This window comes from Panicum hallii, chromosome 1 (genome assembly GCF_002211085.1).
Source record: "Panicum hallii strain FIL2 chromosome 1, PHallii_v3.1, whole genome shotgun sequence".
NCBI classification, from domain to species: Eukaryota; Viridiplantae; Streptophyta; class Magnoliopsida; order Poales; family Poaceae; genus Panicum; species Panicum hallii.
The window spans coordinates 57,194,257-57,214,190 of NC_038042.1; the positions used below are offsets into that span (position 1 = coordinate 57,194,257).

Below are 19,934 nucleotides of genomic sequence, written 5' to 3' on the forward strand. Positions count from 1 at the left end.
AAGGGCAAGACCGTAATTGCCGGAGCGAGGATAAAAAAAAATAAGCGCCGGCCTCCGAAGGTCTCGTAAAAGCCGCGGTCCGGTGACTGCTGGAGCGAATCGCGGCGCGTTCGATGGGCCCGGGTTTTGAACTCGCCCTCTCTGTCTTTGGTGCATCTGGGCCGTCGATCCGTTGGGATCCATAGGCCGTGCGAGGCACGTGCGCTTTGCAGCGTAGAAAAAGAAAAAACTAAACGGGGCGAATTCTTGAGGCACGTAGCACAACATCCTGTTTGAAATTTGAATGAGGAGCACTCGTATATTTATTTCGCCATTGTTAGGGGTTGTGACCTGAACCACGTAAACAAATATGCTTTCCGTGCCTATGGATGTGTTTTTCTAAAGGAAAAGATATTTTCTTTAAAAAAATGTTAAGCAAAAGATATCGGTGGCTTAGTGGATGTTAAAGTTCTACTTGGAACCATGCCCGTTATCTCTGAGCAAGTTCTCACAATATATAATGTCCTAACAGTTTACTAATGCCATTCTAATTGTTTTGAGATAGAAATAATTGTTTTGTACGTACAATGTTGAACTATTGACTGTTCATTCGTATTCTAGTCAGGAAATTTACACATAAAATGATAAATGAATAAGTAAACTCTCTATATAAATGACATAACTTATTTCATTTCAATTGGTTGTGGAATTTTACACCCCAGCTACCCCGGCTTAGACTTTGATCAAAACATTTTCCTCTTCGACTAATCTCTACAAAATGGGAGCTAAAACCAAATGGATTGCCTTGCCTTGCCTTGCCTCGGCATTATGCTTGATCGAAACCCATATATCATTTTACAACTACAACCCATGATAGCATGTGTCTCCTTTTCTTTAACCGGGATTATTTTTTCTTTTAAGATGTCATTTGGTCGATGTTTCCTCAAACGCAAACTCATCATGACAAGACATTGAAATGTTTTTCTTATGCTATAATTAAATGGAAACAAATTTCTGCGTTTTACGTGTTCGGCTACATGCGTACCATAGATGCAAACACGCTCGCCATCAAATAATCACTCCACGTATTCTTGCCTTTGTCTGTGAAAACTACTCTCTTTAGAACAATGCACCCATTACAAGAGTTGGAGCATTTTGGACAAAACTGTCTTTTTCAAAAAACGAATTGAAAGAGAGGCTTGCAGATTGGCCATTTCCAACGGTTCCTTGACAATCCCATCAAATTCCTTTATCCCAACTGGCGGATTTTGAAAATACTGATGACATTAGGGACCATACTGAGCAGAGCACCCCATATTCAAACGATTAAAGTAAGTTAGATCGTCCGATTTGAATAGACCAGACTTCCCGGTGGGACCCACCACAATTCCTCCCCCAAGAAAGACGCCTCTGCCCCCAGGCCCAGTCACCTGCGCACCGCCTTGATACTCGCGGGCCCCGTGCCCGCCACGGAGGCTGAAATGACGCATCCACCCCTCAGCCGTTCAAATTCTGGTGCCACCTCTGCGGAAATTTTGCACTCACCACCCTGCACACTTCGTGATTTGCCCCTTTGAATCCCCCCACTGGATGCTTTTCGGGCCACTGAAAGGCGCACGGGAGAAGAAGCGCCAAGCCAAAGCAAAAATTTCGCCATGAGTCCACCACGACTCGAAGCAGCAGCGGCCGCGCCGCTCTAATCGGAACTCCGATAAGACGCCGCCGCTTCCCCCGCTGAGCGCCTGAATCCGCCGCGCTCGCCTCGTGCTCGCGGCCACTAGCTTCCGGTGCGGGACTAGGGTTCGGAGAGGCGGCGGGAGCCTAGGGTTTCGGCGGGATGAGCTACCGCAAGGGGTCGAAGGTGTGGGTGGAGGAGAAGGGGGAGGGGTGGGTGGAGGCGGAGGTGACGGAGGCGAAAGAGCGCGCCGTCGTCGTGCTCACGAGCCAGCGGAAGAAGGTTCAGCATTCTATCCTCCCTTCCTGTCGCTGTCGCCTCATTCCGTGCGGTGGTTCGAAGCTTTGAATTTTGATGGATTACATTTTTTATTCTTATATTTGATAACTTTTGAACTCAGTCTATGTGTTCTGCGGTTGCTTGGATTGCCTCTGCTGAGGAATTTAATGTACAAGCGGTCAAACCGAGAACTCATGTTAATGCTGTCTTCCTGACACTAGTTAGTGTCTCTTTCAAAAAAAAGGAGCTGTCTTCCTGGACCACTCTGTCAAGTTAGCAATCCTTGTGCCCTTAGTTCAGATTCTTACTGTACACGTTACTTGTGCAATCTAATCGTTTTGTTTTATGTTATGATCTTTTATGTTTGAACTTGATTCTTGTTGAGTTATTCAGTTGCAAGCAACACTCTGCTCGAAAGTGTTCGGACTTCTGAGTGGATAGCACAAATAGCACATGATAGAAATTGGCAGCCTTTTTTTTTCTTGTTACACCCATTGAGATCCTTGGAAGTTGATATTATATTAGACCAATTTGCCGAGGATGTTGAAAAAAAAAACTTAACCTGCGGGGGTATGACGGCCCCCGGGCATTGACTAAGTGAAGACCTCTCATGCAGGCCAAGAAAACCCCCGAACCCCTGCCCCACCCTTACACAGGGGTGCCGTTCCCCTTATCGTAACCCGTGTGAGAGCGGGCTGGGACCACTTTTCCATGTGCTTTACTATGTAAGCCGGTGAGGGGATTTTTTTTAACCACAACATGAAATTCGCTCTCACCGGGAGTCGAACCCAGGACCTGAGGAGTGCTACTGAGGCCACCTAACCAATCCAGATAGGCACCCATTCTCCTGAGGATGTTGACGCACATTTGTATTTGGCAGTTTTCTTTTGTAGCAGGAGTGCTTAATTTGTTTCCCATCAGAACCAATTATAACAGGTTTATTAAGACCAGGTTTCATTTGTCGTATTGGAAACTTGATTGATTAGCTGAGGCTTTCCTCTGTTGATTTCAGATTACAGTTTTGCCAGAGAAATTATTGCCCAGGGATACAGATGAAGATCTGGGTGGGGGTCATGTTGATGACATGACCAAACTGACTTATCTGAATGAACCAGGTGTTCTTTACAATCTGAAGAAAAGATATGCATTGAATGAGATATATGTAAGTGGTCTACCAGCACTGTTTTATTTATACTATAGTAATTTTCATTTGAACCTAATTGAAAATGTCGGTGAATTGCTTACCCAGAAACTAATTTTCTCAATGCAAATTTCCGAACATTCTTGGATTCTGATTTTATGGAGCACCTTTTCCCTAGCACATTCTTGGATTCTGATTTTAAGATGTCTTCTTAATGATATTTCTTGTAGAATTTCTGCCGAATCTGTTGGAATCGAATAAAAATGTCTGCAATTGAAAATCTGATCCATTAAGGCAAAAATCATCTGTCGATGTGAACACAATAATGATGCACTCATCTAATGGTTTTCAGCTTCAGTTAATTCATGGTATAATAATAATCCTTTTGCAGTTTATAGAACCAAACGATGAACAGTTGTAGCTATTTTTTAAATTTGATATCTATACTTAATATGGAAATAATCAGTGCCATATGTAATATCATGACTGTTCTTTTTGTATTCTTGTTTCTTCCATGTATATTATTACTTTCCAAAATTTGTGTTGTCAACGCGAGTATGGAATGAGTTCTTTTTGTAAGAGTTTTAGTAACTCGTTAATAATCATTAATGATCTGATTGCACCATTGAGTGGCATGGCTTAATGGGTACATGTAATTTAGTCTTGGCACTTCAGTTCTGTACTGTGTTTTATAATGCCTGTCACCTTTATTGAGACAGACTTACACCGGAAGCATCTTGATTGCTGTTAATCCTTTTACGAGGCTACCTCACCTGTACAACGAGTACATGATGGAGCAATATAAGGGTGTCCGATTGGGGGAGTTGAGTCCACATGTTTTTGCAGTAGCTGATGCATCGTACAGGTAGGGTTATAGATTGAATTGCAAAGCACTGTTTCTATACAATTTATTTATTTTGTTGGCGTTGGCTGATTCATTAGGGCTATGGTGAATGAATCCCGAAGCCAGTCCATCCTGGTTAGTGGTGAAAGTGGTGCTGGCAAAACCGAAACGACTAAGCTTATTATGCAGTATCTCACATTTGTTGGTGGTAGAGCTGCTCTTGATGATCGAACAGTTGAACAACAGGTTCTAGAAGTAAGTTTTTACCACTGTTTCTCTACTACAATTTATGGAAACTAAGAGTTCTCCATCTTTTGCTGAGTATGCATTTTGCCTCACTATTGCTGATGATAGCATTATCTTAATATTTCGTAATTTGTTCCCTCCACTAGTCCAACCCTCTTTTGGAGGCATTTGGCAACGCCAAAACAGTACGGAATGACAACTCAAGGTGAACTTTCACTCAATGTTGATCAATATTGTGCTATTTTCGCATGTCTTCATCCAGATAATACACAATTTATTCTTTAATTTGTAAAAGCGAACCTTTTTTACCACCTTTTCTTTTTGCATAATTACCCTAAATGCTTTCTTGGTTGCAGCCGATTTGGAAAATTCGTGGAGATACAGTTTGATGCAAGTGGTAGGATATCTGGAGCAGCTATTAGGACCTATCTTTTGGAAAGGTCCCGTGTTGTGCAAATTACTGATCCTGAAAGGAATTTTCATTGCTTCTACCAATTGTGTGCTTCTGGAAAGGTACATCTACCAATTATTACTACTTCGATTGAATTATTTATCATGCGAGTGCACCCCATATGAGTTCGATTACTAGATGACATAATTCACATTTTCATGTGAAGTTGATTGTCCAAATGAACTTGTGGAGGACATTCTTGAACTTAATTTGTAAGCCATGCTCGTTTTGCAACTTACAGCTCTACAAAATCCCAATTGCAAGCTATCAATTTGACTTGTATGTACTTATAAATGCTTTTCTGTTACTATACTGGTGGCTTGCAATTTCTTTGGTATTTGTCCTGAGGTTCTAGTGTTACTGAAATGTGTATACATCTTTCTATCTATTATTATATTTGTAAAGGAAATCACTGTAGTGTTGTATGCTGCTCAAATGCTCAATGTGGCATCAATTCCTTAAAAGTACTCGAGCTTATTTATAGCATGATATGATTGTTATTCCTTGAAAGTTCAGTGGCATATTTTGAAGCTTAATTTGTTTAGATGCACACAAACATAAAAACCACAAGCCTGACACATCCAGTATAAATGTTAAATGACTTTATTCTATTACGCTGTTACCCATGCAATTCAAGGGAAGTAGAATGTGACATGAAAGGAAGAAAGGAACAAGCATCTAATACCTATTTCTTTCTTCATTTACTGTAATTACAATAGAGATTAAGTGCATAGGCAAGCTTACATCAAACATAGGCATGCATGATGAAGAATCAAACAATTTACAATAGGGTTATTTTGTTAGTTGGGAATCATTCAAGACGTATTGGTGCATTATTTTTTTTATCCATTGTTAGATTTAACTCTGATTCTTTCCCGGCATGTTTCAGATGCATTTACGACGCATATAGGCATATAGGGATACTTGTATCCTGCCTTTCCTAAATCTATGCAAAAATGGAAAAATATGAAAATTTTTCTAGCCACAGAACTGATAATTACATGGCCATTATTTTTTTTTGAAAACTACCAGTCAAAGTTTCCTTTATTTTACCTTGCATATTAAATTATACTTATTCTGGAGGATGCACTATTCCAGGGGTTTGTGTGCGATAATTAGGGGTGCTGCGATTTATTATCTTCCAATTTAATCTTTTTCAACTAAATATTTAGCTATAAAATATACGTATGATATGATGATGTGGTAAGGTTAATTTTGATATCGCATTGTTTGTCTTTAAAGGATGCAGAGCTGTACAAGCTTGGGCATGCAAGCAGTTTTCATTACTTGAACCAAAGCAAGACTTATGATTTGGAAGGGACAAACAATGTAGATGAGTACTGGAAGACGAAAAGAGCAATGGACATCGTTGGGATTAGCAGAAAAGATCAGGTTCTAACAGGATTCTAACACACCTAGATGTATCTTGGAAAATATCTTCCTTGAGAATCATGGCGTTGTACTTTTGTGTAGTTCTTTTTTCGTATTTCAGAAAATGAAACTGCATTTTGTATTTTCTTCAGGATGCTATATTTCGGACATTGGCAGCCATTCTTCATCTTGGCAATATTGAGTTTGCTCCAGGAAAAGATTCTGATTCCTCAAAAATTAAGGGTTCAACTTCAAATTTTCACCTCCAAATGGCAGCTAATTTATTTATGTATGTTTTTCTTTGCTTCATGCATCATGACGTTTTTAGGGGAAATTATTCCTTTCCCCCCTCCATAATTGTCATTCTCCAGAATTTAGGTTTCAGCAATTGTGTTGATTAGATGAATTGGTATTTAATTTGTTCTAGATGAAGACGAGCAAAGGATAACCATATCCACCCAAAAAATAGTTAATTTCCAGACCTCACCTTGAACTTGCACCGTAGAGAATTAAAACTATGGTTTCTATGGTCACTTTTCATGCTGCCTATTTAAGGCAGAGAAGATCGGTGGAACTCTAAATCTGGTGCACATGCTGAAAATGCGCATTAATGATTAGTGTATGTGCACCTACAGGCCAAATTATGTTTTCATGTATAAAGTATAATGGACTGTTGTTAGGACTCCTGTTTTCTTGTAGTAGACTTTTTCATTTATTGAAAGTGACAGATAGTACTGTTCCTTACCTTAATTGAATTTGCTCCTTATAGTTTCATTTTTGGTTCTTGAAACAGGTGCGACGCAGATCTATTGGTCTCAACATTATGTAGTCGGTCTATACATACTCGTGAAGGAATAATTATTAAAGCATTAGACTGTCCTGCTGCCGCAGCTAATCGTGATGCTCTAGCGAAGACTGTATATGCCAGATTATTTGACTGGTATTTTCTTCTTCGATATTATATTTCACATGTGATGCCCTATTTGAAAGGGTTGATTAGATCCATTGTAGTTTTTCGTTTTTTTTAAAAATATCAGTACAAAGTTTTAAATGGGGTCAGTACAATTGTAATTTGCCTCTTGTTTGAAACATGCCATTATGTAAAAATTTGGAAAAGAATGCTCATGACTTTTCTCCATCACTCCCATGTTCTCAATCCTTCCCCTCCATGGCCGCACCAGCCGAGCTCTTGCTTCAGTAACCCCATCCGCTCAACCCCTCACCCTGTCTTCTCCAAACAACTTGCACCGCCTTGAGGTCAGCAACAGCCCGTCAGAGCCCTCAACTTGTGGCGCAGGTGACTGATGCCTGGGTAGGCCCTGTTACATAACACCCATGGGAAGTAGCTGGATCTGGGAACCACTGAGCTTCCCCATGGCCACCAATGAGCCTTGAGGAACTAGATCTACAGCGGTGACGGCAACACCATGGCCGCTCAAGTTCGAGCCCTGAGGTTTGTCTCATCGTCACCATGGATGCGCCAAAGCTCAACTCTGGCTGGAGCGCTATGGACTCAGCCTCCTTGTGAGGTCCACAAGAAAGAGCCAGAGCTTGGGATCCTCATCAATAGAGATGATGACACCGAATCTGGGCTCACTTGTGCTGTTTGAGGTGCTGCAAGTTGGGAATGCTTGAATGGACCAAGGATGAAGATGGGATGGAATACACGTCTGCAGGTTGAGAGCATGCACATGAGGGGAGCAGAGGCGATGACGGCAGTTGGGTGGGCAGTAGCAGCTATGAGCGTGGTTCTGAGAGGTGAGCGAGAGATGACTAGGTTGAATATAAGGGCGTTTATGTCCAATACATGCAAAGTGCAAGTAAAATACGTATATCAGTGGCGTATTTCAAACAAGAGGCAAATTGTAACGGCACTGGCCCGATTTCAACCTTTGTGGTGGTATTTTTCAAAAACGAGAAAGTGTAATGGCATGGATCTAAGTAACCCTGTTTTAAAACTATTTTCAGGCTTGTCGAGAATATTAATAAGTCAATTGGTCAAGATGTTGATTCCAAGGTACAAATTGGTGTCTTGGATATCTACGGCTTTGAAAGCTTCAAAAACAACAGGTATACAGATAGCCTGTCATTTATTTCATTTCATTTATAGCAATGCACTAATGTTTCGTAGCAGTGTACCTTTTAATTCTTTTGTCCAAACTCCAAATGAAGTGTTCCATTAGCAAGTAAAGAGCCTAGTTAACTGTTTACTAACAGCATTCCATTGGCAATATAACCCCACCCCACCACCACAACAAAAGCCTTTGATTCCCAAGCAAGATGGGGTAGGCTTATTGGTGATATACTTGAATTACTTGAAAGATGTCATTGTGCGCAGGCATGCATTTGACACATTATAACTAAAATTCTGGTGAAACGTTTGTGAATGCTGCTAGTACTAGCCATCACATTGAAATATTGATTTTGCATTTCAAGCTAGTTTCTAACGACACTCCTTGATTTACCTGTGCAGCTTTGAGCAGTTCTGCATTAACTTTGCAAATGAAAAACTTCAGCAACACTTTAATGAGGCATGTACTATATTTGTTTGTTTGATTTAGAAGGATGTGTTCTTTACTTCTCTTAACACTGGATGCTGCAAATGTCTTCCCTCAGCATGTATTCAAGATGGAACAGGAGGAGTACAAAAGTGAGGAAATTAATTGGAGCTACATTGAGTTCATTGACAATCAGGATGTGCTGGATTTGATTGAAAAGGTTGTTTCTTTAACTTTACTTATTGACATAGGCTGAGTGATATGTGATCTGTCTCAGTGACCTTGATTCATTTTAGTGTGGTAACTGGTAAACAACTGTGTTTATCTTTTTATGAACTATGTTTTCATATATGATTATTTTGCAGTATTTATATTACCATCACCTTGCATTTGGCGCTTTGCACATGCATTAAATTATCTGTGTCCAATCTCTTGATTCTTCATTCAAACTTTGAACCTGTATTGGTGTTTGTCGTGGACAAGCAGTGCTGGGATCGGTTGCTAGTTTGCCACTCTTCTGCCTTGAGCATTACTTGTATGATGGAATCGCCACATGTTGAGATTGTTTGGAACACTTATTAATTGCCAGCGCCGATAAGACATTTGCGGTGTCCTTCACTTTGAGTTCTGTTTAACCCGACTGATGGTGCACCAGTTTTTGGCTTTTGCATAGCTAGCAAGTTTAGGAAATAATCATCTAGCTTGTGGTGTCTCCATTTTTGGTATAGTTTTTGTTTCTTGTGGTCATTTGTGGTATAGGTTTGAACTGTGTAGGATGTATTTGCTTTCAAGGAATATGTTTGATCAAAGTCTACCTTTCTTTTAAGATTATAAAACTGTAGGCTTTAGAACTATTTGTTTGTACAATGGTTGGTAGTACTCTGGTTTCTGTAAGTGGGCGCAACATGTTGCCGTTTTTTTTTTTAAAGCAAGGTTCTTACGGTGGAAGACATATGAGCAGGAATTTCATTTCAGCTTGCTGTTAATATCTGCAATATCAGTAGCTGTACTTAGCACGGGCTCACAGCTACCAAGTCTGTTACTTGACGCTGTCGAAAATGTTTTGTAAACTGGTATTAATTGTATTTTATGTCCTCGAAACAGAAACCGATTGGAATTATTGCACTGCTGGATGAAGCTTGGTAAGCTGCTGGTTTGTTTCTCCTGGAATATAACATTTATACAGTAATATAGAATGAACCACTGTCCTCAGCTAAGATTTGCTCATTTACAGCATGTTTCCAAAATCTACTCATGAGACCTTCGCAACAAAGATGTTCAGAAACTTCTCTTCCCATCCTAGGCTTGAGAAGACAAAATTCTCAGAAACAGATTTTACCATCTCACACTATGCTGGGAAGGTAAGCCAGGATTGCCAGCTATGCCATTAATTATTACTGTATTTATATTAATAGCATCCAGCTATTTGCAGGTTACATATCAAACGGATTCTTTTCTGGAAAAGAATCGAGATTATATTGTCGCAGAGCACTGCAATCTTCTATCATCTTCAAGGTGCCCATTTGTTTCTGGACTTTTCACTTCGTTGCCGGAAGAATCTATAAGATCCTCCTACAAGTTTTCATCAGTTGCTTCCAGATTTAAGGTATCAATAAAAGTCCCTTGCCATTTTTCTACAGCTTTGATATTTATATCTGTTTCATTCTTAGATTGTACATACAACTAAGACACCGATCGTTCTAATCATTTTTCTCAATTCTTCTGATTCATATGTCGCTTTATTGCTTTCTTCAAAGCTACAACTGTCAGCCCTCATGGAAACCCTAAACTCAACGGAACCTCACTATGTACGCTGTGTGAAGCCTAACTCTGCCAATCGACCTCAGCTTTTTGAAAATCAAAGCGTCTTGCATCAACTGCGTTGTGGAGTAAGAACTTTCACTGAAGCATGGAATACTCAAGCAATATTATAATTTTTCTCATTGTTTTAATAGTCAGCAAATCTGCTGACATAGTAGTTTGTTGCTGATCGTCTTGTTTGCTGCTTGCACTAAGCATTGAATATTAAAATTTATTCATTTTTTGCTTCGACTTGTACTTTCGTGCAATAGATCAATAAGATTATGTGGAACGATTTGTGGTTCTATGTTCATTGTCCTATTGATCTTAAATCATCCAACATTTGAGTTGGGTGGGCAGTTTTGGGAAGTAACTAGACCATATTTATGAGATTGCTTGAGATACATTTATCATATTTCATCCATATGTTCTCTAATACCTATAAATTATTCTCAAGCTATACATCATATACTCCAGAACTAACAAACATAGTTTGACCACTAGTTTCTGCTGTTCAGATTTGTCAAATAAAATAAAATGTATGCTTAGATATTCATAGAAATATTGTTGTAAAAAAGAATCAAGTTTCCTAGGTTTATACTTAATTTTTGGCTGGTGAGAATTAGTACTTAACTGACGCTTCATTGTTTTTGGTTCTGTATTTTGGTACATTCATGTTTTTCTAATTGACATTTTCATTGACATTGTCACTTGGTGGCATGACAGGGTGTCTTAGAGGCTGTCCGTATTAGTCTTGCTGGCTATCCTACCAGAAGGACTTACGCTGAATTTGTTGATCGGTTTGCTGTTCTAATCCCAGAGTTGATGATTGGAAGGTATCTCTTATATCCCAAATGAAACTAGTTAAGTAGTTATATAAAGTGATGGAAATTTATGGGAGTTACTGTTTCTTTGCGGCTGGAAACACCTTGCATAATGGCTTGATCTTTTTGATCCGTAACAACAAACTAGTTTTGTGCTTGAAATAAGGCTTTTCTGGTCAAAACTTATTACACTGCGCAGTGCAGTGCAGTGTGGAGAACTGTGCGCATCATCTGACGATTTGTATATGTTTAATTGAGCAGCACTATCGTATTAATTTCATTTACGATAATAAGTTGGGAGTTTATCAAGTCTGTTTATTAAAAAAAAGAACGGTCGTTTGTTAATTGCACCACCTTTCTTGATATCATTTTTGTTTTACTTTTGCAGTTATGATGAAATAACGCTGACAAAGGGAATTCTCGAAAAGATGAAGCTTGATAATTTTCAAGTAATCTGCTCAGCTGAGATTCTATTGTTTCAATGTACAAATTTTGTGATGATTAGATGATCTAAATGAATCAAACCTGTTTACACAACTGAATCTTGTATATATCTCCCAAGCCATTGTATAAGGTTTAGATCTTTTATTTGGGAAAAAAACCACTACTGTATTATATAAAACATCCAATTATCCAGAAACCAGAACATGCTATAATTATATTTGGCGACATGTGGAACCTGTTTGCCAGGCGGTCTAGGATCTCTCTGTTCTAGTCTTTCTGCTGGTCGTCTTCCTATTTGCAGTGTTGCCTGCGTTCTAGTAGTTTGTGTGTTGTTTTGGTATTTAATTTTATTCTGTTCTTCTTAATGAAATGATGCTCAGCTCTCCTGTGCTTGTGATTTTTTTTTTTGAAACTGAAGTAATTGATTTGATAGTAAGCTTGAGTTCTTTGAGAAAGATATTAAAATCATATGTTGACATTTTGTTTTGCATGTTAGCTTGGTAGAACAAAGGTATTCCTTAGGGCTGGTCAAATTGCCATATTAGATATGCGTCGTGCTGAGGTTTTGGACAACGCTGCGCGGCACATTCAGGGCCGTTTCAGAACATTTATCGCACGCAAAGAATTTGTGAGAACAAGGGAGGCATCAATTTCTGTACAAGCATATTGCAGAGGTAAACACGTGGGCCTATCATATTGCTTTATTGTTTTGTTCTAAAAGTGACATACAACAGTCAAATGATGACAGAGAAGACTAAAGAGAGTTATTCTCTGTCCTCCAAATGAACTGGAATGAAATACATCATTTTCAATGTCCCAATATAACTGGAAAATAATGAATGGCCAAGTATAAAAAAGTTAGACTGCATGCTTCAACAGTACACAAATACAGTCATCCCTATGTCGTCCAGATACATTGTCTTCACATTTCAACGTAACAGGGAAATATTAATGGCCAAGTATCAGAAATTTTGACTGCATGCTTCAAACATAACCATTCTTTTGCCACCAGGGGTAGTTATTGTTCAATGCGGTTGATGGTTGTTAGATTGTTGTAATTCTTGAGAGGTTTGGTTGCATAGGGTGCCAATTATTCCCAAACCCTTGCTACCAAGATAGAATTTCTTTCTCTCACTGGACAATTCATTTCATTTTGTTACTCTCACGCGTGCAATTTGCATGACTGGCAAATTCAAAACTTACCCTCTTGTGTTCTTCTAAGCATCCATCATGAATCACAATGAATTTTATAACTACCCAAAAGCTACCAATCTTTGGCAACTGGTATAGCTTATTGGGTTAATAGTAAAATGTTTTTACTACAGAAAAGTATATGGATTGAACTGGAGGTTGATAGTTTATTTGTTGGGGAAGAGTCAATCCTTCACATTTTAGGATTGATCATCTTGAGTTCTCTGTTAAGAATGGATGCTCTTTCCGATACTAAATTGCTAATGCAGTCTGTTTGCTAATTAGGCTGTTTGTCAAGGAAGATGTATGCGATCAGACGAGAAACAGCTGCAGCTGTAATTGTTCAGAAGTATGTCCGAAGATGGCTGCTACGCCGAGCTCACCTGCAAGCATGTTTGTCAGCTTTGCTTATTCAGTCTTATGTTCGAGGGTTTATCACTCGCCTCTATTTCTCAGCGATTAGGGAGCATAAGGCTGCTACAGTGATACAGGTGCCCCCCCCCTCTCCCCGTTCTCTCGACATGATATTGCGCTCAACATATGGGATGTCATGGTTGGATTTATTTACCATATTGCCACACTGCAGTCTACATGGAGAAGGCGGAAGGTTGTAATGCTTTTCCAGCATTACAGGCAAGCCACTGTGGCAATTCAGTGTGCTTGGAGACAAAAGCTTGCAAGAAGGGAGCTACGGAGACTTAAAATGGTAATATGGTTTCTATCCTATATCTTCTTAGGCTGATTCTAAGTGAAGCAATTTAGTCCATATTTGCTTGGCGCTTTCCAAACTTCAAGCTTTTTGCACAGCAAAGCTCTATAAATGATGGGAACCTGATTAATTATTTGCAATCTTTTTCTTATTTTCTTTCGATATTATTGTATATCTGTTCTTTATTCCTCCATGTTCCTATAGTATTTATTTTCCAAGTTTCTATCCTTGTATGCTCTAGTAGCCTGGATGGAATCTTCTCTTCTCTCCTGTGATTGTTCTGTAATGGGAATACTCTTATGTGATAGGCTGCAAATGAAGCTGGTGCATTGCGTGAGGCAAAGAATAAGCTTGAGAAAAAGATGGACGATCTTGCTTTAAGACTTACCCTTGAAAGGAGACTGCGGGTAAGTATTATGTGCCACTTTATTGCATTAGTGTACTCTATGTTAACATTACTTGTTGTATTCTTCTACTGTGTCACGGTATTTGATATGGTTGTTCTTGTTTGTGCTTATACTTGGCCAGTTATTTTTTTATAAGCATTTGAAGCTTGCTACATCCTGTCAGATACATTAGTAATATGAACTGACGGGAAGGGCTTCTACTTCACCTTGTGAAAACCTGGGAAGTATGTAAAGAGGGAAAGAAACTTGGGAACTGATATAGTGACAGAAATAAATAGTACAAGGCTTCTAATGGGTTTTTGAAACATCATTTTTGTCATTTTATTCGGAAAATTGTAATACAAAGTGAAATAAAAAGATTGGAGGCAGTATCTGAATCCTGGTTGGAACCAATCCTTGGATTCTATTTTAAAATTATGCATCTCTAGATGGCCCAAGTTTATCTGCATAAGTATTACCAGTTTCAGGCCTTTAAATTGGTTAGGTTTGCAAATTTTTGGAACGTTTTTCTTACATTTGATTTGATTTTCTGGTAGAAACGCGAGTTGCTACAGCAATTAGTACTGTAATTTTTCTTGATTTGATTTGTCATAATGGTTGTCTTTATATTCATCTGGTGACTGAACTTTCAAATGCAGGCTGCCAGTGAAGAGTCAAAATCATCAGAAATATTGAAGCGTGAAAAAATAATTGAATCATTAAGCGCAGAATGTGCTGCTGCTAAGTCAGCTGCTCAAATTGAACATGCCAAAAACTTGTTGCTCCAGAGGCAGTTGGACGAGTCTTTGAGAGAGATCACCATGTTGCAGAGTAAAAGAATTATAACCGCAGAAGCAGAAAAAGAAAACTCCAACCTAAAGGTTTTATAATTGCTATCATCTTCATATTCTATCATCAAAAGAATTGGTTCCACCGATCTAGGGCACTACATAGTTGTAGCATTTTCTGCAGCTCGCTGTGAAGCTGACAATTGTCTAAAGGACACTAAAAATTTACGGTGTGTTAGAGCAAATGCTAGACTTTGTGATGTTGTAGAGTAAGTTTGCCATGATCATGAATATGCTTGGTTGGCCTCCGTTTTCAATTGGCGCCCTTTGGCATCCTTTTATTCATTTAAGATGGAGTAGATAAACTTTATGATATAACATAGTAGATAAACTTTATGATATAACATAGTCCCTAAGGAAGTAAGCTAATGCTTGCTGCTGCACTTTTCCAGCAGGCAGCATGCTCTGTTGTCACCTGACTTAAAGTTATGTCCTTTTGGGCCTTTTGACATATCCCTTTATTGTACTTCTGCTGAAGCATCTCTTTTACATTCTACAGAATTTAGTTGAATCATTATCTGTGAAAAACTCAATACTGGAGAAAGAACTTAATGTGGCTTGTAAAAGTAGCGATGATACAATGGAGAAATTGAAGGATGTGGAGGGAAAATGCAACCATCTACAGCAAAATTTGGACAAGTATGTGTTTGGTGTTCTCATCTGTATCTAAAACTGCAGGATACTGGAAACAATATGTGGTGTGTATGTTTTTGGTGTACCTCTCATGGTTTCGTGAATTCAGATTGCAGGAGAAACTCACTAATTTGGAAAATGAAAATCATGTCCTAAGACAGAAGGCATTTAACACACCACCAATGAACAATCTAGCTGTAGCTCCAAAGACGTTATCTGAGGTGATTTTTTTGTTACCCTTTCCCAGTTCAATGCTTTTGTTGTTGACTCCCCTGCCCTGAAATACAATTAGAGCTGACATGTGGTGCCGACTCTACTCATTTTTCTTATTGATATTTTAACCCTCTATTTGATTTCAAACCTAGCCACAATATCTTGTTTATTTCACTGATATGATTTCTGAATGCAGAAATTTTCTGAAATTTCTGCATCAACCGGGCTTCCCAATTGTGAGTCGAAGAGTACATTTGTAAGTTTATTCTTTTGTTTCAACTTGGATATCACAATCATTCAAATTCCTGTCTGAAAGCTTTAATCTAACAAAAGTAATAAAATTTTAGGATAGCCCAACACCAACAAAATATCTGGCTCCTCTTCCGCAGACTTTGACTGGATCACGGAGATCGAGGTTGCCTGTTGAAAGGCATGAGGTAAATTTGTCTGTGGTAGACTTTCAGATATAGATGTGCCTTCATATTCTTGTTCAGTTGATGCCTGCTCATTTGATATTGATAATATTTTATTAGGGACCATTGGTGTTATTTAAAGAATTTCAGATATCTCAATATTTTGCTATTGTTTCATGCAGGAAAATCATGAAATTTTGTTAAGATGCATCAAAGAAAATTTAGGTTTTAAAGATGGCAAACCAGTTGCAGCCTGTATCATTTACAAATGCCTTTTACACTGGCGTGCTTATGAATCAGAGAGGACTGCTATTTTTGATCATGTAATTGAGGCCATAAATGATGTCCTAAAGGTAAAATAATTTGAACCCATATATTTTTCTGTTTGCATCAGGTGGGTTCTCAAGGTAACAATTTGGAAATTTCTGTTTTGGTTTTTATACAGGGGCAGGAAGCTGATGGGAGATTACCTTATTGGTTGTCCAATACTTCTGCATTGCTATGCCTTCTGCAGAGGAATCTGCGGTCAAATGGATTATTTGCTACACCATCTCGTCGGTCTGGAGCTCTAGGGCTAGGCGGGAAGCTAGTGCAAGTAAGGAATTTGAACATGACTGTTATCATTTCTATTCATATTGAATCCATCCTGGTCGCAGAATGTATTGTTTTGTACATAGACAGTCCCCAAAACACAACTCAGACATGAAATATCTATCATAATATATTTATAAAATGTAGTAACATTATAATGTTACAAAACTAATTTTTTTAGACAAAGCTATTCAAAACAGTTTCAGATTTTCAATTTTCACATACAAAATTTCACTGATGGCTAGCATTTAGATAGTTTGAGTTTGACTACATACAGAAAAAGATGGTTTGACTGCATACAACCTAGTTTGTTGTTTTTATGACTGAGGGAGTATACTGCAATGCTCTTTTGACTGACATGTTCGTATGAAGGGGGCATACCCAGTGCTTAAAGCTCCCATAGAAGGTGGGTGGGTGTTGGGGGGTCTGAGGAAGGCAATTTCTATGCAGCCTTACCCTTGCTCATGCTATATGTAGATTGAGAGTTGCTTTGCTTCCAATTGTTGATGGGAATTTCTAGTCTAGTTGAAAAAACAGAACGACAAATGGTAACATTTATATTTGCTTGAAATATATCTTCAGTAGCATTTTGTAACTGGTGCACAAACATAGTTGTATACAGTTTAATTTGAGTACTGGGTAATATTAGTGGCTTGATGATGATTTTCTACAGAAATTGTGTATGAATAGAATCGATTTTGCTTTCTGACTGGAATAACAACATTTTATTTTTCTTTCAGACGCTGAGGTCTCCTTCAAAGCTTGTAGGCCGCAGTGATTCTCTGCCACAAGTGGATGCGCGGTATCCAGCCATACTATTCAAACAGCAGCTTACCGCATGTGTTGAAAAGATCTTCGGGCAGCTCAGAGATAATCTGAAAAAGGAAATATCACCTCTTCTTAATGTTTGCATCCAGGTATATGATTGTTTCTTCAATTTACTAATAACAACTGCATTGGTCAACTGGATCTTATGGTAACACTCCGTGATTACATGCAGGCTCCAAAGTCAACACGTGGGCAACCCGGAAAAGTATCCAAGTCACCTGGGGTTGGTGCCCAACCGGCATCAAATTCCAACTGGGACAACATTGTCAATTTCCTGGACTTGCTTATGGATACATTGCGAGAAAATTATGTAAGCCTTATTATCTTCCTGCTTTGAGAACGGATTCATCTTTTGCAAACTTCATCAAAGAGGCATTGATAGCCTTTATTGCCTTGTCCAAGTGAGTCTAATATCAGTTTGCTGCAGGTGCCATCCTTCTTTATTCGTAAACTTATCACACAATTATTCTCCTTCATCAATATACAGTTGTTTAACAGGTAATTTCCCCATCTCAGAAACTTGGTAATAGGTATATATGCATTATAACGTGCAAACAGTGTGGCCATGCTAGCCATTGAATGTCTAGGAATGGATTACTGGGAATATCTATATCATTTAACAACAACCAGAAATTTTCAATGAATAATATATTTTCAACCAGAAATCTCAGACCCTTCATATCTGTAACACTCTGGGGATCTTTTCCCCTTTTTCTTCTTAATATATTGATGCACAGTTCTCCTGCGTGTTGGAGAAAAAATTTGCAAATTATTGAATGTTGAATACAAGAGAAGGGCCTGCTTATTTGTGAAGTAATGCACTACTTGTTGAAGGTTATGGGTGATGGGATGGAGACACTGCCTGATACATGCTTGTTCTAATATGGTTGGAATAAAATATGAAGGAAAATAACTACTTCAATTTCATGAATATACTGACAGCGATTTTCTTTTGTCAGTCTTCTTCTCCGGCGTGAATGTTGTACATTCTCCAATGGGGAATACGTGAAAGCTGGGCTATCCTTGTTGGAGAAATGGATTACTGATGTCACAGAGGAGGTAAGTGTCATATTTACATTCTTATCCTTCAGTTATTAAGCCCTGTTGGAACTGGTTTTCTTGGCGTATCCAAACTTAAGATTCTTCTTTACTAAGAGTATTGGATAGCATCGTTCAGTTTTCTTCAAAAGTTTATATTCATTTCAGTTTGCGGGGACATCTTGGCATGAGCTAAATTATATTAGACAAGCTGTCGGTTTTTTGGTAATTCACTCTGCAAGCTGTCTACCCCCTCTTATTTGTTGGTTGTTTTATGTCATTGGCTATTCTCACTAATTACATAACGCAGGTTATACACCAAAAAAGAAAAAAGACACTTGAGGAGATCAGGCAAGATCTTTGCCCGGTATGAAAATGTATATCTATGGCAGTTCATCTATGGCAGACTAGTAATGTGAACGATTGTTTTAACTAGTAATTTCTCTGGTGTTTCATGTAGTCCTTGAGTGTTCGCCAAATCTACAGGATATGCTCGATGTACTGGGATGACAAATACAATACCCAAGGCATATCAAACGAGGTAGGCCCTTTCGGCTTGAACTTTACACTTTTCTGGGATTCATGCATTTCTGAAAAGATTAAGATTTGGCAGGTGGTTGCTGCAATGCGGGAAGTGGTCAACAAGGATACCCAGAATCTTGTGTCGAATTCTTTTTTGTTGGATGATGACTTAAGGTAGATACTTTGCTAGGCCAGATATTTGCTATGTGGAACATATTAGAGTGGTTTGCTGTTTTGCACTAACATCCGATGCTTGCATGCTACAGTATACCATTCTCCACCGAGGATCTGTCCATGGCTATCCCGGCAATGGATTATGCTGGCGTCGATCTTCCGGAATCTCTTCAGCACTATACATCAGTACAGTTTCTACTCAGGCAGCAGGACCCACAGCCTGTCCAATAGAATGAATATGGTAAGGCTGCCTTGAAGATTTAGAATGAATATGGAAAGGCTGCCTTGAAGATTTGTTGGTCCCCAGATTTTTATGGGGTTACATCCATCTGCGATGTTGTATTGTTGTTTAGGTGCCTAGACAGGCTAAGGGGAGTGGATTTTTTTTAAAGTTATTAAAAGCAACAATTGTTGCGAGATGCCAAAGCATGGGCGTCCACTCCTCTTAGCTATAGTTCGTTGTACAGGGATTGTTGTAAGAACTGTTGGCACTGGCCCAAAATGAGTACATCCCGAAAATTGAGCAGTGCCCATGACCGATATACATCACTGACGCGGGCAACATGCTTTGTTTGATCTAAAGGTATAGTGCTGACTCCCTGAAACGGATATTTATCTAGTTATCTTAGTTCTCAACTACACAGTAGGACGGCACAATAATCTTCTCTTCCCTTTATTCTCCGGTGCATGCCATAAAAATTTTAAAAAACAGCGAGAATACAATTTGTTCTCGGTTATCCAGTGCCGGATAACCAGGAAAATGAATCAACGAAACCTTTCACCATACTGCCATTGTAACTATATACGCTTCACACAGTTCACAGTTTTCGTCAGGA

At 38.8% G+C, this 19,934-nt stretch overlaps 1 protein-coding gene across 2 annotated transcripts; it reads left to right on the forward strand.

The window, feature by feature from the left end:
- Positions 1-1,555: 1,555 nt before the first annotated feature.
- LOC112878841 (protein OPAQUE1) lies at positions 1,556-19,647 on the forward strand. Of its 2 annotated transcripts, XM_025943083.1 has the most exons (39): positions 1,556-1,936; positions 2,946-3,095; positions 3,794-3,939; positions 4,017-4,173; positions 4,311-4,369; positions 4,521-4,677; positions 5,858-6,007; positions 6,139-6,275; positions 6,780-6,926; positions 7,955-8,056; positions 8,460-8,517; positions 8,603-8,704; positions 9,589-9,626; positions 9,719-9,845; positions 9,917-10,090; positions 10,242-10,373; positions 11,011-11,120; positions 11,497-11,557; positions 12,049-12,226; positions 13,029-13,234; positions 13,330-13,449; positions 13,761-13,859; positions 14,498-14,719; positions 15,186-15,325; positions 15,429-15,540; positions 15,729-15,788; positions 15,880-15,969; positions 16,128-16,298; positions 16,391-16,540; positions 17,277-17,453; positions 17,537-17,674; positions 17,792-17,862; positions 18,324-18,423; positions 18,571-18,627; positions 18,713-18,769; positions 18,863-18,943; positions 19,016-19,098; positions 19,191-19,344; positions 19,378-19,647. In XM_025943083.1, the coding sequence occupies exons 1-38, from the start codon at positions 1,817-1,819 to the stop codon at positions 19,327-19,329; spliced, it is 4,578 nt and encodes a 1,525-aa protein (XP_025798868.1). In that variant the 5' UTR covers positions 1,556-1,816; the 3' UTR covers positions 19,330-19,344; positions 19,378-19,647. The 2 variants fall into 2 exon arrangements, with proteins under 2 accessions (XP_025798868.1, XP_025798860.1); XM_025943075.1 differs by having other exon boundaries at positions 19,191-19,647.
- The last annotated feature ends 287 nt before the right edge of the window (positions 19,648-19,934 follow it).